The following is a 24,663-nucleotide window of genomic DNA, read 5'->3' on the forward strand; positions in this document are numbered from 1 at the left end:
GATTTAAGCCATTATTACAAATTGTCTCAATTGTTAGCCCAACCTTTACAATCTTTTTAATTATTAGCCCAGGTCCAATTTCCGGCATCTGAAATCCCACGTGGCTCGTCGGATTGCCTCGTCAGCGCCAACATGGCCTTCTTTATGCGACGTCGTTTTCGGATTATTCCTACCAAATAACACGAACTACCATTTTGTCTCAAATATTACCACAAACTTTCAAATATTTTTAAATTTTGACCACAAATTGTAAATGTCAAGGCTATAATAACCATATTAATTAAGCTATTAGTTAATAAATGTTTTGCAAATTGAATCATACAGTCATAATATATTAAAAAAGTGAATTCGGATGATACTTGTTAAAGCTATCTATTTTTTTTTCTAAAATAGATATAAATAGATATATTTATTCAAATGAACAAATAAAAAAACAAAAGAAATAATATTTTTAAATTCATCATCTCTATTTTTTTTAAGATGGTATGTATTAAAATTTAGAGTTTATATCTACCATGTTTGTTCTGTCTCAAGGTTAATAGGTTATGTAATTGACAAACAATTGAATGAGTATTCTATTTATTTATTTTTTGATGAATTGAATGAGTATTCTATACGAAACTATTATCATTATTGTTTTGATTCAAAATTTAAACCACAAATAAATATTATATGGAATATTAATTTTATAAATTTATGAAATATTGAATCTTTATAAAATTAAACATACATTAAGAATTATTAAGTAATGATGCATCGATTCATGAGATATTACATGTGAGGAAGCTTAGACTAAATCCTATAAAATTTCGTTAATTTTTAGTAAGATCTAGGGCTGTGGAGAATTACGCACAAGGGTTGAAAATAAGAACCGTTCACCAAACTGTAAGAAAAGGAACAGGTCAACCACTTTTGCGTTGCTTGGTTTGACTAGTGATGCCAAATTGCATCATTAATTACTCATATTTATACAGTAATTAGGCCATTTGATATTTTTCATGATTATTTATTTTGTAGAAGTAGATTGTTGGGACTTGGGAGGCTTATAAATGAATCCAGCTGAGCCAAAGTTTGAGGTGTTTATGAATGGTTCCCTATATAAACAGAGTGTTCATAACAAACGAGTTCATCAATGAGCTCGTTTGTTTATTAGCAAAACGAATATATACGAGCTCGACTTGTTTAACACTTAAATAAAAAAACACGAGCACGAATACAATCGAAAAACAGACGAACACATGTTTTTTAATTAAAATTACGTAGTTTATTTAAACTGTAATAAATTAAAAGAATAATTTATTTTATTTAATTATGAGTTTGCAAATTAATCTAACTTCTATATGAGCTGGTTAGCAAATTTTTGATCGAAATCATATATGTGTCAGTTTACGAACTCTAAATCAAACTTGGATACAAATTTGTTTACGAACCGCTAATCGAGTTTATATACGAATTTGTTTACGAACATTAAAACCAGCTTAAATATGTTTGTGAATACAAATGAGTCGAACAACATTGTGTTTGTGTTCCCTGATTTAAATAAATAAATATATAAATCAAATTCGAAATTAAAAGAATAATTTATTTAATTTAATTACAAGTTTGCAAATTAATAAAAGAAATCAATATTCAGTCATCAAAATATAATATAGCAATAGTTTGAATATTCTAATGTTTATTATGAAAAGGAGTAATTATATACAAATTCTCATTATAACTTTTTCAAAAGAAAAATGCCAAGTATGATAGATAGACTCGTAAAGTGTTTATTTTGCTGAAGATGGCCCGCATGGAATGATCTAGTGTCGTTTCTTAGCTCTTACAAACAGCATTAACAATAGTAAGAAAATAAAATATGCATATATATGCCATCAAATAAAATATGGTTATACTTTAGATTATATAGAAGGTTTAATAGTGAAAACAAACTACATTATTACGATTTGTTGTAATTTAAATTAAATTTTGTAATTTTTTAAATTAATAGTCAAATTGTATTTTTTTATAATAATAGCCAGATTGGTGGCCAAACTTGCAACAAAAAAATATAAATGATAACATTAATACGGAATAATAATGCTGGTGAAATAAGCTGCTGCAAGGTTCTCTTCTCTGCTGCTGCAAGGTTGTGAATCAATTGCTGATGTGGCAAAGGCAATTGATTACATTCCTCCTAAGTGATCTAAGGTCCAGATTTCTCAGAAGTGTGCTTCTTCTCCTCCAGTTCAAAGGTTCAGATTGAACACGTCATCAATCCGTGTCAAGAACCTGAGTTATGCATTTGTGACATGCTGAGTTTGATTTACTTAGCTCATAAGATATGAGCTGTTAATTAGCTGGCAAGTTAGTTAGATTCTTTAGTTAGTTTCATTGTGCCTCACTGCCTATAAATAGTGAGAACATTAGTTTGTAACAGTTTGATTTTCTTGAATAGAAATCCAAGTTTCATTTTGTAACAAACATTAATAGAGAAATCCAAAACCATTGATTGAATAGAAGTTTTAGATACAAAGCAATAGAGGCTAACAAATAGAAGGGAAAACCTTAAACCCTAAATAACATAAGAGGCCTTTATATAGGCAAAACCAAACAATAAAGAAAAAGACTATACCACCCTACAATAGCATATTAATTACGCTAACAATAAATTTAGTCATTATTAAGAAAAATACAACTTGAATATTGTTATAAAAATTAAAAAATTTGATTTAAATTGTAATAAGTCATGTAAGTTTAGCTCTTTTACACCATTAAATCTATATAGACAGTCATATATATTGATAATATTGGATAAGGTTGCTTTCAAAGAGATTGCCCTAATTTCTCACCAACAAATACATACATCGCCCTTCATGAAATAAAAAGAATCAACTATAGATAATCATGAATTATAAAAATGTTATTTTTTGTGAATATAAAAATGTAATTTGATTGTATTTGTTCATAAAATATTTATTAATTTGTTTTGAATTGAAAATTAATTAGCTAGAGAATAATTAATATAGAGAGGTGCTATTATTGAACCCTACCTTAGCATGATATTTTTTGTCTCTTCAATTGAGTCAAGATTAGAAGTAGCTGATACTTAGATTTTACTTGTTGTATAAACAAACTCAAAACTTAATTTTCAAGCTCAAAAAATATCATTACGATCTTTGTTTAATATAAATAGGTTCAGAGAATAAATTAAATTTTGTCTCATCTCCCCAGCCTATAATAGCATTGACACATACAATTACAGTGCATAAGACAAAGCTTCAAAAAATTTGTTTCTTAGCATTTGCTCGTACAATTGTTGGCTGTGTTTTAGAGCCGCCGGTTTAAACTTTAACCGATTTAATACCAGTTAAATTAACTAAATAAGATAATACATATATTTATTTTAACTTTTTTAAAATTATTACTAATAAATCAATTTAAAAATAGGTAAATATATAACTCTCATACTTGTGAATAAAATTAAACAGTTTTTATGATTTAATCGGTTAGATAATTTATAAGCTTTTAAGTTTTTTTCGGTGCAATTAAATTAAACCAAAAAATCGTATACTGAAAAGCACTAAACATGCGTGACTTTTGACTTTTGACCAAACCGGCTGGTTAAGTTTCTTAAAACACATATTTTTGTAGTGATAACATAATTTTTTAATATGCATATTTGTTATAAATTGTTAATCAATTTGAAATAAAGATAATAAGCATCCTCTAATGGAACTAATAGAGAATTAACTATTCACTATACATGTGTGAATTGATATCGACTCTTTTCTGACATGAATGAGATCGCAAGTTTAAGCTGTGTGTGTGTCTATATATATATATATATATATATATATATATATATAACTGTTCAAAAAATAAAATTAGAGTTTTGTCTTATACAAAAAATCTATCTAACTAGAATGAAAATTAATTTGAATATATATAAAAAAAAATTAAATGTGTCGTTTTATAGTTAGAATTCATCCATGATATCTCATTTATCATATATCAAAAAAATTAACAAAATTGACAATTGTACGATCTCATTCAAAAAAAATGTTGGATCGCCAAATAGATTTATTGAAATTTTCCACTTATGATGGAAGGAAATCTTGGTTAAAAAATGGCTAATGTTTGGTGACGTTTAATATTCATAATTTTTAATTATAAATAAAATAAAAGAATTTTTTATGAAAAAAATTTAATCAGGGATTGTTGTTGAAAATTCCTCAATTTAAACACTGAATTTAGGTAAGAATTTTCTTTTAAAAATCAGCAACTAAATATTTATCTTTTTTCTTATTATTGTAGTGATGAATGAAGCAAAAGGGCGTCGTTGGTTTAAGATGGAGATTTGTATTTAGCTACCAATAATCAAAATTTGACTGTGAGTTAAAGATTCCAATTTAGTGTTTAAGATTTGGAAGCAAGAAAACTGACAACACAAAAACAAAAAACCAAGTGTAACTTTTTATGCGAAAATTCCATATTTGGTAGATTTTATGTTTTTCATCGATAAAAGTACCATTAATCTACCGACAAAATTGGTTCAAGTGGTAAGCGATTTGATATCGCTTAAATAAAGTTTTGAGTTTGCATCTTGTAAATGCATAAAATTTCCGTTGCCAGACTCACACACCATTCCAGGTGCGAGACGCAGATCAGATCCGAATTAGTCAGGGCGAAAACCTGAAAACCGGATGGACAATAAAAAAAAGAGAATTTTTTAAAAATACCCATACTATGTATAAATATTTTGAAAAATACGGTTTGACCAGCTGGGGTTGATTTTTACGGTTTGACTTTTAAAAGTTGCGAAATTATACTTTTTGAGTTGAAAAATAAGGTTTTTTATTTTTAAAAACCAGTAAATATCAGATTACTAATAGTTTACCAACGGTTTACAAAATAAAAAATTGACTAACGGTCTACTAACAGTTTACTAACGGTTTTTATTTATAAAAATATGGTAAATCTCCTATCAGTTTACAAACAAAAAATTTACTATCAATTTACTAACTGTTTACTTAAAAATGAAATTTACTATTAATTTCTTTTTTAACCGTAGAGTTAATTCATTAATCGTTTACTATCAGTTTACTAAAAAATAAGTTAATTTACCATACGTTTACTAACAGTTTATTAGTTTTACTAAAAATTATAGCTAATTTATTAAATATAAAGTATAGTTATATTTTTTAACCGTTTACTAACCGTTTACCATCTTTTTACTATCGTTTTACTATCAATTTACTATCAGTTTATTTATTTATAAATAAATCATGCCCCTAATTTAAACCCACAAAACAGAATATTCATAATAACCATGCCCTTAATTTAATATGAATTTAAAAGAGACAAATTGCCTAGTATATGCATATTTTAATCAAAAACTAAACAGAAGAGAAGATATTTTATCTCTGGTTCTATTTTCTCATGAATGGCTTCGCTAAAATAAATTTATAAAACTTTTAGTAAACTACTAATAAACCGTTAGTGAACTACATACCCGCTTCCGTTGCTCACTGACTCCCAAAATTATCAACTACCCATTTTAATCAAAAATCCAGCACTGAATTCATCAGATCCACCATTGTCAGCAAAACCACCGCAACCCATCAATTCCAATAAATCCACAAAATCTGGAAAACCCTCAGCCGTCACAACCATCGATTAACAACTCATAATCGACGATTGTTCCATTTTCATAAGATTGAGCTGTTGTTGTAGATTTAGACATTTAAATCGACAACCCATCACCGCCGCTATCGCCGGCAACCTATGAATCGGCAACTCATCGCCGTTGTAATCGCAAAATCAGAGGGAAAGACTGCTGCGCGAAGAAGATGAAAATCAGAAGAAAGAAGAAAAATCCATAGCCATTGTTAAATCCACCGTAAAATCAAAAAGGAAAAAGTGTAAAATTCAAATACGCTGAACTTCGACCGTATTTCTCAAGCCGGAGATGTTGAACAGTAAAAATGAGATTATTTTGGGTTTCAACAGTGTATGGTCTAATTTCCTCTAAAAAAAGTCTCATTAATCTTGTGGGCCATGATTCAAAAGGCCTACTAGAGTCACTTGAGTTAAACCATGATTTAAAATGATTTTGATTGAATTAAACTAAACAAATATAGCTTCAATAATATCCATGATATTTTCATTAATAATTAATTGTTTAATTAGTGTAATTGATTATGACTATGAGTATACTGTTTTGTTTAGTTAGTAACAGACAGATGACTATACTTTGATTAATATTTATATTTATACATATAACCTTTTCTGAGAGATAGAGAGAGGCAATATATAGTTTTAATCTCAACATTAGTCTAGACACCATGTCAAGCATAACAATTAGTTGGACATCGCCTAGTCCATCTAAATCCGTCCACCTTAAATTGGTCTTGTATATTCTATTAGAAATTGAACACAGGTTAATGCGCCCTGAATTTGTAACATAGAGTCATTTAACTCAATTTATATTTTTTTGAGTAACCCTAAAATTTTCATTTTTTAATCAAAAAATCCCATAATTTATATTTTTATTTTAAAAAATAGATTTAGGATAATTATATCGCAAAAATTAAGAAAGTATCTAATTATTTTTTAGCATCCCTCACCTCCGATTTGTATTTTATGCGTTTTAAAAATACAATTATGGGGTTTTTTTGACCAAAAATGAAGAGTTTAGGAGTTAATTGCTCAAAAAAGTATAAATTGAGTTAGATGACCCCGTGTCATAAGTTTAGGGGGTGACCCTTTATTCATTTGAAATTTGATATGAACTTGAATTCAAATTTCATGTCTAAAAAACAACTCTTAACCTGTTCACCAATCTTCATAACAGAGTCTGTCTTTTTAACGAATTAATTTACAAATAGAGGTAAAACTGCTGATCAAAAGGTGGTTGTTCGATAAGCACTCCAATAATTAAATCAGTAATTGACACTCGTCAGTCGTCAATAGTTTAAGATCTTTTGGTAATAAAAATAATGTGTTTTGATAGACATTCTTCGTGTTTCTTGGTGAGGACATATCTAATTATATCCGAATAGGTTTAGGATTCTTATATTGTAGTTGATATGATTAAATAAGGGCCAAATGTTGTAAAAATACCAAACCTTTCATAAAAGTTTCACAAAAGTCATGACCTTTCAATTTTATCGATTTTGGCCAAAAACAGATTATTTGGTTTCAATTGTGGCCAACTCTCAATTTAATTTCAATTTGCCTATGTGGCGCCTACGTGACATGCACATATATTGAAAGGTCATGACTTTTGTGAAACCAAATAATCCATTTTTGGCCAAAATCGACAAAATTGAAAGGTAAAGACTTTTGTGAAACCAAATAATCAGTTTTTGGCCAAAATCGACAAAATTAAAAGTTCAGAATTTTTATGAAACTTTTGTGAAAGGTTTGGCCTTTTTACGACATTTGTCCTTAAATAAGGAGGAGTCTCTATTTATCTTCTAGATGCTTTGAAAGTTTTTTAAATACTTCAAGAACCTTCTAGATCTATGAATTATATTCAGACAGGAAGTCCATGTTTTGCCGTCTATTCGAAATGATGCTCTTTCCGATCTCGGTGGACAAATTGTAAATAATTCGTCTTGGATAGATAGACCTTAAGGACTCAATTGTTCATTTTATCATTGAGTTGATTGAGCTCTGGTACATAATAGGATTTAGATTACATGAAATAAGAAAATTTAAATATTATATAAATAACATTTTTAAAAATTTAAATATATAGAAAAATAAATAAAATTAGATTTATGAAGTCATTAAATCTCATAAAAGCATAATAATTTTTATATTTATATTAAAAATAAATATAAATATAAAAATTAAATTAATATTTAAATTTTTTATTAATTTTTTTAATTAAATGAACTAACATAAAAAATAAACAGAATGACTACAATATTAATTAATATAAAAATAAAAGATTAGATCACTTAATTTGTAAATAAACTAGACAAAAATATGAATTACTAATATATGCGGAGATGGAAGAGTGAGGTTAATTTCGTATATACATAAACGCTTAAAGACCTTTAACTGTCGTGAAAAAAAAGGACCTTTAACTGTGAATCAGTTAGCTTACTCTGCTGATAACATAACGGTCTTATCTTGCTTTGCTTGGCAATGGCACTGCTACTACTCTAAAGCCCTTATCCCCAATAAATTATTCATTTACTTTTACTTACTATTTTTGCATTAATACCGTTAATCTTTCTTTCTGAATTTTAATTTCGCCAATTTTTAATCTAATTCAAGTCAGAAGAAAAGTTTACAAAATGCAAATGTTGGCATGTAATTATTCATGTTCACTACCAAAATCTTCACATAATCTCCATGGAATCATTATTATCCCAAAGAGATTCGTCTTCATCGGTCGCCGCCATCTTTTGTGCTCTGTCTCTAACGACGTCGTTTCCTCTAACCCCCTCATCATTTCCAGGTATCTGCATCAATAATCATTCTCTAATTCTTAATCTTTAGTTTAATAGTTTAATAACTAGCTTCAGTTAAATTTTATTGATATATTGTGTATCAACTTGAATTGTGATGAGTGTAGGGCTGTTAAAGATGATGCTGAATCTGCACGTGAGGAAATAATTAGATGTAGTCCTAGCACAACTCGGAGAATGTTGCTTGCAAGTTTGTTCATGTATTTAGGGTTTTATCCTACAAGGTACTTATCAGGTCCGCATTCAGTTCATGCTTAATAATGTTGTTATTGTGTTCTGTTAATTGTTAAGTTGGTTTAGTCCCTTGTTTCCAACTGAATTCGAGGTGGTCGATTGCATGCATTCATTTCGTGTGTCGAAAATGATTGATTGATCTTTCGTTAGTCGCGTTGTTCATTCTCGGTATTCTCCTTTTGAGATTATACTTATCAGTATTGCTTTGTTGCTGCATTTGTTATAAAATTGTGGATACATAGCACAAGCACTAGGGGATCCGTCTGTGACACTTGAACAAGTTACTCCGCCTGTTGTTCCTTCTGGAGCTCTCTTTCCAACAGAGGTTCGTTTTTAAGCTGTATTGGCGAGTTTTTGTTTTGATAGAATGTGATTTATTTGCGAGGTTTATGTTCCTACTTCTTGATGGTGGGACATGTGGTGCCTTGTCTGCAGGAAAGAATTGTCCAGTTATTTGAAAAGAATACTTACTCTGTTGTCAACATTTTTGATGTAACATTGCGCCCACAACTTAATGTAACTGGTGTAGTTGAGGTATTTCTCTCACTTCAGTATTGTTGATTCTTTGGAATCTACACATAAAGTTTATTTCCTGAAGGCTATAAATTTAACAGAACATATGATATTTCTGCTAATCAAGTGGCGTAAGATTTAACAGTCATAACATGTCTACTCTTAAGATATCACTGGCACTGAAAATTAATGCCAGGCACCATTTGCAGATTCCTGAAGGAAATGGTTCGGGAGTAGTCTGGGATGGACAAGGACATATTGTGACAAATTATCATGGTAATAATCTCATTGGACCAGATTCTGCTATATCAGTTAGTTTGGATAATGTACGAAAAATCAGTTTGCTTATTATACAGTTTTGTAGCTAAGCAAAATACTCAATTTGCTTCTTAGTGGCCAATGCTTTTAAGATTAGTAAAAATGACTGTAAATATTAAAGCTAATTGCTGCTTCCTTGTAATTCTAGTGATAGGCAATGCCCTTTCAAGAAATCCAAGCTCTGGGGAAGTTGTTGCACGAGTTAATATTCTTGCATCAGAAGGGTAAGATCAGGGCCTTCTTACTTTGTGTGTAAATTTTACTGCGTTAAGGATTCGAAAATACTTGCCATAGATGATAATCCATTTATGAATGCTGACATGCTGCTGCTTGTAATTAACAATTTTTCTTTGCTTATTCAACAGGGTACAGAAGAACTTTGAAGGTAGATTAGTTGGTGCTGACCGTACTAAGGACCTCGCTGTCCTTAAGGTATTTCTTTTCCCTATGTTCTTAAAGTTTTAAAATGTGTAATATAACAATGAATTTACTATGTTAATTTTCTAATCTACAGGGATTATAATATGTCAGAAATACTAAATTAGTCGATCTATTTATTTATGTTGTCTTAGGTAGAAGCATCTGATGATCTGTTGAAGCCAATTAAAGTGGGGCAATCTTCTTCTTTAAAAGTTGGACAGCAGTGTCTTGCAATTGGAAACCCTTTCGGCTTTGATCATACTCTTACAGTAGGGGTAATTAGCGGATTAGATCGTGATATTTTCAGTCAAACTGGAGTGACAATTGGAGGTGGAATTCAAACAGATGCAGCCATCAATCCAGGAAATAGGTTAGTTTATTTTGGAATTAGTTCTTAACACCTCTCAGGCATGGGCTTGTTCAACATTGACAGATTCCTTAGATTCTTCACTAGACTTTCTAAAGTATTTTCTATCCTGACACATGCATTGTTGTTTCTTCATGTTATATGCAGTGGAGGTCCTTTACTTGATTCTAAAGGAAGCCTAATTGGAATCAATACAGCAATTTTTACTCAGACAGGCATTTGTTAAACTTTTATTGCATCATTATATATCTGAACTAGACCAAGGTCAACTAGTATTTGCTTTTAATTTTGCAAGCTGAATTTTAATCAGCAGTATGCACACTTAGCTTTAGATTTAACTTATGTGATTTTGTTGAAGGGCATAACTGATCACATAGTTTATGCTGTTGCTATTATTAAAATGCAGGGACATCTGCTGGCGTAGGATTCGCCATTCCATCCTCAACAGTAGTCAAGATTGTACCTCAACTGATTCAATTCGGTAAAGTAAGTTATTTCTTACTACTGTTTGTACTTCATATAATCAGACTCTTCCCTTGCATATTCAAGTTTTTATACGAGTCCTCACGATTCGAGTATTATAATCTGGTTTTTAGAGTGTAAAACCTCATCAATTAAGGATGGTCACTTAAAGATGATTGGGATTTATTTTTATCAGGTTGCTCGAGCTGGTTTAAATATAGAAATTGCTCCTGATTTGATTGCAAATCAACTCAATGTTCGGAATGGAGCTCTCGTCCTGCTGGTATAACATTTGAATTGGATATGCATGCTTGTATAATATTTTATTTGTATGTAAGCACAGTGTTGATTATTTCCATAATTTTGAACCTTGGTGATGTAGGTTCCAGCCGATAGTCTTGCAGCAAAGGCTGGAATACTTCCAACAACAAGAGGTTTTGCCGGAAATATTGTACTTGGAGATATTATTCTTGCAGTTGACGACAAACCTGTGAGCTCCATCTTGCTAAAACAACTCTTTTATGTTTATTTATTTATTTAGCGGCTGACTAATCCGTCCGGAAATGTCCAAAAGGGTAACGAGTCGGCATTCCATCACGGAAAAGTGGTGCCTTCTTGAAGCGACATTCCAGCCATATTTCCAGACAGATTTTTGATTCCGTCGTAAATTCATTCATTGAAATTACTGACGGATTCTAGTCTGTGGATAAAATTTGTCGAGAAATCGATAAATTTTAGTAGATATATGACATGCAATCAACATGTATAGATAATAAAGAAAAAAGGTGGTTAGTGAATAAGTTTAAAACATGTCTATGATGTCTAAATGCTTTGTTTCCATCAGGTTAAAAGCAAAGCAGAGCTGTACAAAGTATTGGATGACTATAATGTTGGGGACAGGGTAATGTTGAAGATTCAGAGAGGTGCTGAGAATTTAGAGCTCCCCATTGTGCTAGAGGAGAAGAGTTCTTGATATATTTATTTAGTTGTACATGCCAATTGTTAATGAAGATATATCTAATTTTTTTGAATGAAGATTACATAATTATTTTGTGTAAGTAGTATATTTAAAATGGAGAAATGGAGGCCATCGTGGAGGTTAAATCTCGAGACAATTAAGTAACTTTATATTTAATAGTAAATGCCGAGTATTCTCATAAGTGTTCATTATCAGAAAGACTACACCATGAATAAACTAACTCCAAGTCCTATGGATGGCAAAATATTACAGATGGCAAAATTTGTCTATTTTTATGAGATGAAGAGAATAATTTTTTTAACAATAGCTTGCTTCTTCTTGAAAAAAATTTAATGTATTAGCTAATAAATGATAGGTTTGTAATTCTTAGAGCATCCACACAATCGTTACTATTTTGAGTCTAATAACCATGTCACGTCAACTTTCTATTAAATCCATGTATATTATACAATTTTTTCAATAATTAGACTTTAAAAAGTAATCTTATAAAGTTCTCATATTTTCATTTATTATATTAAATGTAATTTAAAAAAACAAAACAAAGAGTAAAAGAATTGATGCGTATCAATCATTCAACAGATATTGAGCACTCCACAATGGAAAGTGCTCCATACCAACCGATTATTGAACTCTAAACACTTTTCATTGTGAATGCTTTTAGAACGTCACATATTAAGGTTTGGCAGTATGGCTTCATCAAAACATTACAAATGGCATGTGACATGTAAATGTATAATAAAAATGTTAAGGTTTTAATGAACGTATTATAATTTTGTAATCATTTTAATGGTTTAATTTACGGATAATGTGACAGACTCGGTCTATCTAAAAGTTTCTCGCTTTAATAACACACACAAGTCATGGACATAATATTATCTGGCATGTGCCACGTCATATATAAATGACAGATGGCCGATTACATGTCACGATCCATTTTGTTAGCAGGCGGGTCTATGAAAACCGAAGGTTAGAGATGGGTATCGGATCCTTTAGTAGAAAATAGAAAGAAAAAGAAGCAGCACCAGCCGACTCTCGGTTCAGGTTCTGTCCACTACTTTCCCTCCATTTTTTTCTCCACCTCTCTTCTTCATCATCACAATTCAAGGTAATCTTCTTCACATTCCAATAATCTTCCCCCTTGTTTTTCTCTTATTTAAATGCTCAAATAAATAAATTCTCTCTTATTTTATTTCTTTAAATTTTTCTTCAATGGCAAGAGGCCCTGTTGCTTCTCTATTTAGAGCCTATGCCTCAAAACATAAGCCTTCTAGCTCTAGAATCTTCCTCTGCAACCATAATTTTCATTCTTTAACGAAATTTAACAACTGGGTATTTCAAAGTTATCATCTTTTTGAGCTCCCATCTCATCATAATAACTCCATAACTTCAATTAACCCTAATAGTGCCCCTTTTAGCTCCATCAATTGGAGAAGGGCATTTTCGTCATTTGTCCCACATGGGGATAATGACGACAGTAGCATTAATTTGGAATTGGAAGGTAAAAATAGTGTAGATTTTGTAGCAAGTGGTGATGAAATTCATCATGTAGGAGGTACTGTTTCTGATCCTTTAGATGTTAGAGATGAATCTGATAACCAGGATATAATAGACAGTAGCAACAGTGTTGTTAAGAAAAGAAATGTGGCGTTGATTGACCCTATAGAATTATATCAAGAGCTTCGAAACGCTGAAAACCATGGTAAGATCATCCGTTCGGATTGGGACAGTCTGCAGGAGATTTTTGATTGCTTTTCCAATTCTGGATGGGCTGCCAATCAGGCTCTGGCAATCTATATTGGCAGGTCGTTTTTCCCGACTGCTTGTAATAAGTTCCGCAACTTTGTCTTTAAGAAATGTTCTGCCGAGCTTGCTATGTATCTGGTTCAGCTTGGTCCTTCTGATGCAGCTGTTAGGTTCCTTTTCCCTATATTTGTTGAATATTGTATAGAGGAGTTCCCTGATGAGATTAAGCGGTTTAGAAGTATGTTAGAGTCGGCTGACCTTACAAAGCCACACACATGGTTTCCTTTTGCGCGGGCGATGAAACGCAAAATTGTTTATCATTGTGGCCCGACGAATAGTGGTAAAACCTACAACGCACTGCAGCGATTTATGGAAGCAAAGAAGGGTGTTTATTGTAGTCCACTTAGGCTTTTGGCAATGGAAGTGTTTGACAAGGTTAATGGCCTCGGGATTTACTGTAGTCTTCTCACTGGACAAGAGAAGAAAGAAGTTCCATTTTCAAACCATGTAGCTTGTACTGTGGAAATGGTGTCGACTGATGAATTATATGACGTGGCTGTTGTTGATGAGATCCAGATGATGGCGGATCCTTTTAGAGGTTATGCATGGACTAGAGCTTTGCTTGGTTTAAAGGCTGATGAGATTCATTTGTGTGGAGATCCAAGTGTTCTGAATATTGTTAGAAATATATGTTCAGAAACTGGGGATGAATTGGTTGAAAACCATTATGGAAGGTTCAAGCCTTTGGTCGTGGAAGCAAAAACACTGACGGGAGAGCTTAAAAATGTACGATCTGGGGACTGTGTGGTTGCCTTTTCAAGAAGAGAAATTTTTGAGGTAAAATTAGCAATTGAGAAAAATACCAAACATCGCTGCTGTGTTATTTATGGCGCCTTACCACCTGAAACTCGTAGACAACAAGCTAATTTATTCAATGATCAAGATAACGAATTTGATGTGCTGGTTGCAAGTGATGCTGTGGGGATGGGTTTGAATCTTAACATTAGAAGGGTAGTATTTTATAACCTTTCAAAGTATAATGGCGACAAAATGGTTCCTGTTTCAGCATCACAGGTGAAGCAGATTGCCGGAAGAGCGGGCAGGAGAGGAAGCCGATACCCAGATGGTCTCACAACCACCCTAAATTTAGATGACCTGAATTACTTGATTGAGTGTTTAAAGCAGCCTTTTGATGATATAAAGAAAGTGGGTCTTTTTCCTTTCTTTGAGCAGGTTGAATTATTTGCTGGGCAACTTTCGAATGTTACGTTTCCCCAAATGCTTGAAAAGTTTGGTGAAAGCTGCCGTCTTGACGGCTCATACTACTTGTGTAGGCATGATCATATAAAGAAGGTAGCAAATATGCTCGAGAAGGTTCAAGGTCTATCTCTGGAAGATCGCTTTAATTTCTGTTTTGCTCCAGTAAATGTAAGGGATCCAAAAGCAATGTACCATCTTCTTAGGTTTGCTTCTTCATATAGTAATAAGGCCCCTGTTGCTATAGCAATGGGAATGCCAAGAGGATCTGCCCGGAATGACGCTGAGCTACTAGATCTTGAAACCAAACATCAAGTTCTTTCCATGTATCTGTGGCTGTCTAATCAGTTTGCAGAGGAAACTTTTCCGTATAAGAAGAAAGCAGAGGCAATGGCAACAGAAATTGCTGATTTATTGGGTGAATCTCTCATTAATGCTCGCTGGAAACCAGAACCAAAGCAAGCAGAGAAACCGAAGCCTCAGCAAAAAGGAGATGGTTACGACAGGCCTTCATCAATCATTAGAAGATATAAGAAGTAAGTCAATTTGAATTGAGTTCATCATACCATGAACTGACTGAATCTCAGAAATCTCTTACATTGACTTAATTTTGTTCAAGTCTACACTATGTTCTGTTTTCGGCTTAATTCTGCAATTTTGCTTATTGGAATAGCCCAAATAATTAAGAGTGGATATCCTTTATTTGTTTTTCTTGGTTTTTAGCATTCCCTTTAGAAAATTAACTGGATAACATCAGTAATGCATCTCTATGCCTGTTCTCTTATGTAAAAATCTTATCACCTGAAATTTTGTATTCCTCATATTACTTAAAACACTGGTTATTTATTTTTCCTCAATTTATGCTGAGAACATTTTTTTTTTGGTGAACTGTTGAGTGAACATTATCACATGGTTATCTGATACATTAGGACGCGGCACGCTTTATTCCACTTCTCAGGTCCCCCTCTAGTGTTCACATTATGGCATTGCACTCCACAATGCAGTTCTGATGGATGATGTCAGAACAAAGCCTAACTTTGCTCACTCTTTCCAACTCGGACATTCGAGTTCAATATTTCTATGTATCGGGGGAAAAGGATTAAGAAAAAAAATGAAATGGGCAGTATTACTTACTTAAAGATATGACGTTAAAGAAATGATTGAAATGGATAAATCTTTTGACTGTTGGATATAGGTCAAAGTAGGATATCGGTGTAAAAGAATGCATAAATTCAATTCATTAGCATGGTGATGAATCTTTAGTGTGGACTTTTGTGAATAAAGATTTATGTGTATGGGTTGATTTTGAATACACTAATTTCCTGAATTTCTCAACTTTTTATTTTACCTTGCAGGAGAACAGAAGAAAAACAGTCATCGCAGGAGTCCTCAAAGAAAGTTGCCGTGTAAGGAGTCTTACAAGAACTTGCTCTTACACATTTCGATCTATGAGGCAGGTGAGTTTTGTAATCATTCGATCTCTCTTCAATGTATCAAATCAATCGAATGCTTGTGTTAGACCATGTAGGAAAATATGAATCAGCTTTAAGGATGTAGGATAGTTGTATTTATTTGGAGGTAAATTACAAAAGTAATGCAACGTTTTTGCGCTTTTCATTTATTTGACATTGTGAAGTAGACGATCCTTCATTTTTCCACCCAATTAACAGTCATTTGAACGAAGTAGCATTTTAGTTTTGAGGCAAGATAAACGAAACAGCCTTCTCTGTGATATCTGAAAGAAAGCTTATTCTATAGCAGAGCTTTGGATGGTCATAAGTTGATGGACGAGAGTGATACTGATAAAATTATGTGAGGGACCATCTGATAGTTTGGAAAACAGAGATTTGATTAAGACTTGTAAGATCACTGGTCGGATATAAACATTTGTAAGAAGTTAATACATTATTTTTAGTTGATTCCTTAGTTGGCCTGCTTGGTGCCAGAATGAATATTTGATTCTTGTCTGATTGGCTACTGTTGTGTATTCAATGAAAAAGAAAGCGCAAAAAAAAAAATGGTGTGCACCGAACCAGATAATTAGGATTACTATTGTTGCAAGCTGACGGGACACCAGCATCCACAATGTAGTGCCATATTTTAGGCTAAATTTAATATGAAAAAATGACAAAAATGCTATATTTAGCATAATCTTTTAAATTTATCTCCAATCCAAAATATTAAAAAAAAAGTTTAATAATTGCTTACTATGATAATTATCTAATACTATGTTACAAAATATCCAATCATATGTTCATAATCTTTTTAAAATATACCACAAACATGTACGGAAGTGCTGGCCTTTGGCAATATGAAACAATAATTTTTATTTTTTGTTTGATATAATAATGAGGTCTTTTAAATTGAACTGTTAGGTGAATCGATGAATTATAAAAAATAAAATATTTTATACATTATTTTAAATATACGGGCGTGTGGTCATATAATTAAAAATTTAATCTATTGTGTCACATTTTTCTAAAAGGAATTCTTTCTAAATGCATAATTAAAAAGGATAATAAAGAAAACTAGTAAGGAAATATCTTGTAGATAAAATTGTCAATTAGAATGGTACAGAAAAAGAATTCTTAATAAAAATGGGACGCAAGGAACTTAAAGCAAATAGCAACATTCACAAAATAAAAACAATATTATAAAGCATTGGTGACTATACTTGTGGTTAAGAACTTCAAAGCAGTTCTAATTTGATTGAAACAAGACTTTGTTGGTATTAAAAAATGTATAGGATTTGAACAGGGATTGATCATCCCAAACAAACTACTTACTACTTAGTATAGAAGTGATACTTCCTCCAAGCAGAAGTTATCAACATATAGGTGAAAAGGGGTTGATAGTTCCCCAGAGGCAGCTATACTTACAATGTCAGGCGCCAGGCAGCTAGTTTCACCACAAAAGTATGTAACGAGTTTCTTCAAGATATCATCAGTTTGTACAAATTTCTAGGTTGGGAATTTTTTCCCAACAATAAGCTTGTTCCTTTTTCACTGAGATGCAGTAGTGGTCAGCAGTTGTATGTATACTGTACTCTTCTCATGTCTTGCACCTTTTGTCCACTAGAGAAGAGCTGCAAAACAAATTTCAGTTACCCCTCTAAGAGAATTGATAGGAAGTTACTTGAGTAAGCAACTGTGGGTTAAAAGCCGGGAGTAGATCAATTTTGTCACTTGTGCTTTTATAGTATTCATGCAGTGAGGCCACATCTATATTCTGCACTTTGATATCACACACCACACACTTGTGCTCACTACTTCTGGCTGCTAGTGCCACTTCAAGTTTACAGTTCCCACACCACAGCAAGTGCTGGCATGGAATATTCGCCCAAAGTACCCTCCGCTGGTTGCACCCAAAGCATCTTCCCTGCACTATGCTTGCCTTGTAATTCTGCATACGCCACCCAGAGAGCTTTCTTATTTTATTAAATGTTATCATAAGAATCATAATTGTGGAATATGAAATAAGTTTGATACTTACATCATAAAAGTCGAATTCGCGAAGAAAGAACGCGGAGGGATTTTTCCTCTTTCTAGCAAGGGCTTCCAAAACCACATGTCGTTCTTGAGGCGTGGGTTTCGGTCCCTTGAACTTCTCTGCTTGTTCTTCTCTAGCAACAGAGACTCCTATGCATGTGTCATACTCGCCTAAATTCCAAGGTCGAGAATGAAACGTTGAGTCTGGAATCAAAAATTGAAGAAACATCGAGTAGTCGCCCGCTGGTGTCTCCCTTGAATTCTCATTAGGTGTCTGATGAGATTGCTTAGAGATGCAATCGGTTGAGGCGCCATTTTTACTAGACACCGATGGGATATCTTGATCCTGAAGATCCTTGGTATCTTCATATTCACTTCTACTCCTGACTTCAGTTGCATGGCAAGATGAACTCTGTACCTTCAGAGAATGAAGTTGCTGAGAATAGGGCTTACGAAGGCTAGGCAGAAGTATCATGTGATTGGAAGACTTCTGTTTCCCTATAGGCATAAACTTAGTGTGACAAATGTCCGGGAAAGTTCTGATGAAATCACTAAGCTTCGAGAAACCAAGAGAAGCATGATCCATTTCTAGGCCAAATGCAATTCGGAAATCGGCTTTCAGAGACGAGAGAGCATAATCTATATTTCTCTTTGCTACCTGTTGTAAGTGAGTGGGTAGCCACTTCTTGAAAATTTTGAGCCATCTTGGAACATTTTCTCTATGCATGTGACATTTACTAGCATCTTCATGCGGTTGACCATGGAGTATCATATCAATTGACGTAGATTTTGCCTCTTCTGTGTTATAACTAGGCAATTCCGTTTCAATCTCCCCATCGCCATTGTGAGTTTTTCTGCTGAGTATGCCCACATTCGCCTTTTCAAGGAGTGTCAATCCCATTGCATTCTTCCCTTCATGCTGATGTTCATGCTCATGTAGTCTGGTTGATTTTTGAAGCTCAGCTAGTAAAATACACTTAGGAATAGCACTTTTGATTTCAATTTGCTTGCCCATAACAGCAATGTAGTGTTCTTTCACAGCTTCTGAAACAGATTTCTTGTGTTTGAAGGTGACAAAACCAAATCCTCTGGACTGTTTCTTGTCCCCCGGTTTTTTGTCTCCCGGTGGAACTTCAACAACTTGAGCATCATCTACTGAACCAAATTTCTTGTCAAAAAGTTTCCGTAGTAAATCTGTTTCAGAAAATGGAAGAAGAGGCTTAACACCCTCACTATAAAAACAATTGAAGCTCATCACCCAGTACCTACTGATAATAAAACTAGAACTCAAAAGAATTTTGGTATTTTCTTACCAGAATCCACTGAAGGAGGTAAGCCTCCTACGAAAATTTTCCGTTCAGGGTCCCCTGTAACATATGAATGAATTGCATCTGTTCTCTGCTTCATCTGCCTAAGCTCCTCCTTATCATGTGCAAACAAGCATTTGCCGCCTCTGGCACATCCAGTAGGAGATTCAAAGTATTTGCAGATTTCTGTCTTCATACTGGGGCAAGTTCTACAGACAAGCAATAAATAATCAATGAGACTTAGGTAGATTGAACATACACATGTGACATGTGGTGTTACATCATTCAAGTTTTTATGAGTTCAAGTGAGTTTGATACCTGTCTGTGATCTTGCCTTCATTTGTCATGGGGAAAAGCTCTTCACAGGTCTCTGAAATCACCTCATCTCCTTGTAAACATACTGTATATCTATGTCGGATTGGAAGTGAAGAATTTGCTGAAAATCATAAACAAGCACATTAGTTGGCAGGCAGGATTTCATCTCATTTTTAAATTTTATCATCTGATAATTTTATTAGTCATTCACAGTTTTGAATGAGTTAACAATTTCAACTTACTGAGGCTGATATTTGTTGGGTTAAGTAAGAACCGCATGTCCTGTGACTGTGCCAAGTCCACAGGTCTTTGTTTTCTGCAAATTATGAGTCAGTAAAAAGAACTGGCAAAGAAATAGCAGCATTTTTCTGTTAAACTGACGAGCCAGCAATACATACCATGCGATTAAGTTAAAGACAATGGCTTGTTACAACTACTTAAAATAAGGACAGGATATAAGCAGAAATAAGAGTTTCTGACCTCAAATTAAAGACTTCTGTGCTTGCTCCCCAGCGCAAAAGAGCTTCAACACAGTACTTATGGTCATTCTTAACAGCAAAATACAGTGGGGTTTCTTTGGTTTCCGTTTTACAATTGACAGTATCCGGGTCTTCCGCCAAAAGTGTCTGTAAGCTCAGGGATCACAAAAATGCCAAAGATTTAAAACGGTTTGTATTGTGGAGTTCCATCATAAATTTCCAAGTATAAAAATTCCAGCATTTTTGGACAAGGAAACCTTGGTCTTTTATGAAAACAGAAATGTACCTTAAGTGCCTGCATATTACCATTGCCAGCAGCTATGTGGACTGCAGTTAGTCCCAATTTATTTTTTTGGTTCACTTTTGCACCATTCCGCAGTAGCAGCATCATAATCCTGAAAAACCAAATGTAGTTAACGTTAACTGAGTCAGTCACGCAAGTGCATGTGTGTGCATCTATGTTTGCACGGGGGAACGAGAAAGAGTACCTGATTTGCTTCATACTCATTCCCTTAGTAGTCCTGAGGCACCAATGAAGTGCAGAATTCCCATCAGCATCCACATCATTGATAATGTCTATGTTAGTCTTCAGAAGTAATTCAATTATGGCTTCATCTTTAACCTATGAGAAACGAAGAAAGTTCCTGGTAAATTCTGAAAAGAAAAGCCAAAAAAGCTCATTTCGATTTGAAAGTAATTGAGAACAGATTAACAATTGGTTTTCCATGAAGGTTGCACCTTTTATCTCTGTAAAGGATTATGCTTTGTCAGTGCTTACTTACAGAAAGAACTTAAATTCAGGGTACAAACAAGGAATGCTAATAATTAACAGAATGCTGGCTAGCTAACAAACTACAATTCAGCTGAAAGTTATACGCATTTATGACGAAAGGTATGCAGTAAACAAGGAAAAGGAAGAATAGATGTATAATTTTGAGTTTACATTGGAAGTAAAAGGACTGCACCCAGATTATTTTCAAATTCAATACATTATAGTTGGAATAAAGCTACTTCTAGTGCCGGTTTAACAAAAAAAAATGCATTATTTGAGGCTATAAGGTCATGTTTGACGGATTCTGAACATATTTGATGAACATCAAACCAAATTTTAGAGGAAAGAGCCAAAGATCAGAATTGATGTTTTTCATTCTGCATTATCTTTGTGAACAGTAGTAATGTTGAGAGCCACACCAGCCATTATGGGATCAGCAGCTGCAGGACTGGGATTGTGCACGTGAATGTACCATTTTACCCTTGACCCTCTGCTATATCTTTATTTATTCCCCAAAGATGTAACAACTTTAACAGTCCTTTTATTTTGTTCGATAGTGCAAAGGAATCCATAATTATTGGGATATTGTGTGGGCCCATTTGTCTACAAAGGTGTGTCTCATTCATGCAATGCAATCACATAATCCAAAATCCCAAATTAACAGAAATGACTATGACATACAAATATTCAAGTGTCAAATTTTACAAAATGTTTAGCTATTTTCTTCTCAAGGAAACAGGAAAAATAGGAACCATTAACTTTTTTAAAAAATATTTCTCCATGATTTTTCTTTATCATTACATTTCTTCAAAAAAAGAAATATCTTTTTAAGTAACGTTTATGTTAGGGGTGAGCATTAAACGGTCAAAACCGAATAACCGAATCGAACCGAACCGAATTAATCAAACCGAAATATAATTTGAAAATATGGTTTGGTTACGGTCCGAATTTTTAAAATTTTGACTATTCGGTTCGGTTTACGGTTTTTATAAAAAAATATCCGTAATAACCGAACCGACCGTATTTAAAAATTATGTTGTTTGAAACTTTCATATACACACATTTATATATTAAACTTGTTTAATTTTATAGTTTTATAATAAAAAACGATAAATATAGATTTAATTTAAAGCACATGTCCTCTCTAGGTTAAATTTTTCCATTTTTTTATTTATTTTTTAAAAAACTGTTTTTTCTTTCTTTCTAAAAACCATACAAAAAATATTATGGTTTTCGACCGAACCGAACCGCACCGAACCGTAATATTTTGGTTTGGTTAATACGGTTTTGATATAATTTGGTTAATACGGTTCGGTGACCGAAATTTTTAAAAAACCGAATGGTTTTGAATTTTTGGGTGGTTCGATGACCGAACCGACCATTGCTCACCCCTAGTTTATGTTACATTTATACGTAAAACAAGCCAATAAAATACTATGAAAATATTAAATATTTTATTGGCCCCTCATACAAATGAAAAGAAAATACTATGAAAATAAAAAACATTTTAAACTCATGATATTAGAATATACCTGTGATGCAAGAATCAAGGGTGACGTCAGCTTCTTGTCCGTGCCGCTAGTTAGGGCTACAACGCCGAATAGCTGAAGCAACTCAATCTGGAACAGTAAAAGTTTCCGTTTCCGGTCACCCTCCTTAGCCTCAACCTCCTCCTCCTTATTACTAACTAGACCATCACTATACTTCAGTTTAGCGGAAGTACCTCCGCTACCACGGCCTAGCGCCTCTTCAATAACACACTCAAAAATAGTGGTTTTAATTTTGGAATTCAAATCGGCACCTTGCACCTCAATAATCAACTCATTTATTTTCTTTGCCGCCACTACTAACAGAACAGCTAAATCCACTACACGCCCTTCCACTGCGCTTCTATACGCCACGTCATCAAACTCCTTCGTCTTCTCAATCAAAAGTCTCACACTCCTCAAATCCTAAAAAGCCATTAACAATTAACATCATTTTAATAAGCGTAGTTTATTAGTATTAATTAGTAATTACCTTATCACTAAGCTCAACCATTAACTCTTCTATGGTGTGATCATCTGGATTCCAAATCATATCCTTTCTGAAAATAAAAAAGAAACATTACTAAAAGAATCTCGCAGAGTCACAGCTATGTCTCTATACGAAAACAGAAAATGCTAAAGTTTTACCTTTTACGTCCACAAAAGTCTGAAACGATGCGTTTCAATTTTGTTTTCTTATTGAAAGAAAGACGTTAATTGCTTACCTTGTTTTGTACAATGACAGCTCCAGAGGGAGCAGCCCGCGCCCGTCTTTAGTCCTGAGGTCCGTACGGGCGCGCTTCTTGAGCAGCATCTCCACACAACGAAATGCGTGAGCTTCGGCCGCTGCGTGCAGCGGAGACATACCGGAAATATCAACCTCGTTGATCAGCGAAGGTAGTATAGCTCGTCCTCCGTCGAGTTCGCCGTTGATTAACGACGTAGCGCAGTTGACTGAGTTGACTGAGCAGCAGAGGTGTAGTAGCTTGGAGATAACCGCTCGGTTATGGTCCATTGTGACGTCGTCATCTTCGCCGTCAGGGAAGCGGAGGAGAGAGGTGGAGAGAGAAATGAGATGCGATTTGTCGTCTAGTATGAATGTTTTAAGGAGATTTGTTTGGAGATCATTATTTTTATTGTTAGTGCCATCATTGGTTGCCGTTTTGAGGATATGATCGATATCAAAAGTATTTGGAGGAGCAGTGTAAGGGGAAAAGTTGCATTTCAGAGGATTTGATGTGAACAAGAAAGGATCTTCCGATGATATTTCCTGCAAAAAATGTTTCAAATCACAACTTTTAGTGACTTTTTGCCTTCAAAAACAAACACAGATATTATTAAAGAAATGACTCTATAAACTCCAAATACACACATTTTCTCGAGAAAATTCGAAAAGTTTCCCTTCTAAGCGAAAAATGTGATACATTTGAAGTAAAAATCAGTGAATAACTAAAGACATGAGCGTTAAGTTTCTCTCACCATATATAAACCCTAATTTGAGCTTCAAATCAGGTTCTTCAACTTTGCATTGAATGGAAGAATCAAAATGAAAACCCTAACTTGCGAGCGCTAACACTGAAAAAACAGAAAAGAGGGCAGTTTTTTTGGATGGAACAGAGAAGGATTATATACAGAGAAACTGAGCTGAGAGTGCGTGGAGAGATATTTATATGAGCGGATTTTAGTGCACCTAATTAACTGGATTTAAACTTGGTTTCAGGTGTCCAATTTTCATATTGACAAAAACACCCTTACAACTTATCCATTCTTACGCATACTATCTCGAGGTGGTTGGCTTGGGGCCAGTTTATGGAACAAATTTGAAGAGAAACTTTACAAGGAAATAGCGGACAGAGAATGAAGTATTGACACGTGTCACCAATGCGAAAAGTAGAGTTCAGAAATTTTGCCCTTTTCCGTTTCAGGAGATGCAACTTTTCTTTTCTTTTCCGTTGTAATTTATTTGTTAGCATTCTGCCGCATAAATAAATTAAACTAAAAACAAAAATGTTGTTAAATTT

The 24,663-nt window shown here is 33.5% G+C and overlaps 3 protein-coding genes across 3 annotated transcripts; 2 read left to right on the forward strand and 1 right to left on the reverse strand.

The window, feature by feature from the left end:
• The first annotated feature begins 8,136 nt into the window (after positions 1–8,136).
• LOC126676146 (protease Do-like 8, chloroplastic) lies at positions 8,137–11,918 on the forward strand. The gene is made up of 13 exons (XM_050370286.2): positions 8,137–8,452; positions 8,570–8,697; positions 8,939–9,021; positions 9,132–9,230; positions 9,419–9,485; positions 9,676–9,751; positions 9,893–9,959; positions 10,100–10,317; positions 10,462–10,529; positions 10,721–10,800; positions 10,973–11,059; positions 11,159–11,266; positions 11,621–11,918. The coding sequence occupies exons 1-13, from the start codon at positions 8,289–8,291 to the stop codon at positions 11,747–11,749; spliced, it is 1,374 nt and encodes a 457-aa protein (XP_050226243.1). The 5' UTR covers positions 8,137–8,288; the 3' UTR covers positions 11,750–11,918.
• An 811-nt stretch (positions 11,919–12,729) lies between these two features.
• LOC126678135 (DExH-box ATP-dependent RNA helicase DExH18, mitochondrial) lies at positions 12,730–16,707 on the forward strand. Its single transcript, XM_050373015.2, has 2 exons — positions 12,730–15,291; positions 16,111–16,707. The coding sequence occupies exons 1-2, from the start codon at positions 12,965–12,967 to the stop codon at positions 16,163–16,165; spliced, it is 2,382 nt and encodes a 793-aa protein (XP_050228972.1). The 5' UTR covers positions 12,730–12,964; the 3' UTR covers positions 16,166–16,707.
• Positions 16,708–17,429: 722 nt separating this feature from the next.
• On the reverse strand, positions 17,430–24,269 carry LOC126676363 (uncharacterized). Its single transcript, XM_050370554.1, has 12 exons — positions 24,122–24,269; positions 23,368–23,912; positions 23,136–23,202; positions 22,649–23,068; positions 20,833–20,966; positions 20,631–20,739; positions 20,346–20,491; positions 20,108–20,181; positions 19,869–19,986; positions 19,557–19,759; positions 18,248–19,437; positions 17,430–18,157 (listed from the first exon to the last, which is right to left on the reverse strand). The coding sequence occupies exons 1-12, from the start codon at positions 24,122–24,124 to the stop codon at positions 17,867–17,869; spliced, it is 3,300 nt and encodes a 1,099-aa protein (XP_050226511.1). The 5' UTR covers positions 24,125–24,269; the 3' UTR covers positions 17,430–17,866.
• Between the last annotated feature and the right edge of the window lie 394 nt (positions 24,270–24,663).

The sequence above is a fragment of the Mercurialis annua genome, linkage group LG4, assembly GCF_937616625.2.
Source record: "Mercurialis annua linkage group LG4, ddMerAnnu1.2, whole genome shotgun sequence".
NCBI classification, from domain to species: domain Eukaryota; kingdom Viridiplantae; phylum Streptophyta; class Magnoliopsida; order Malpighiales; family Euphorbiaceae; genus Mercurialis; species Mercurialis annua.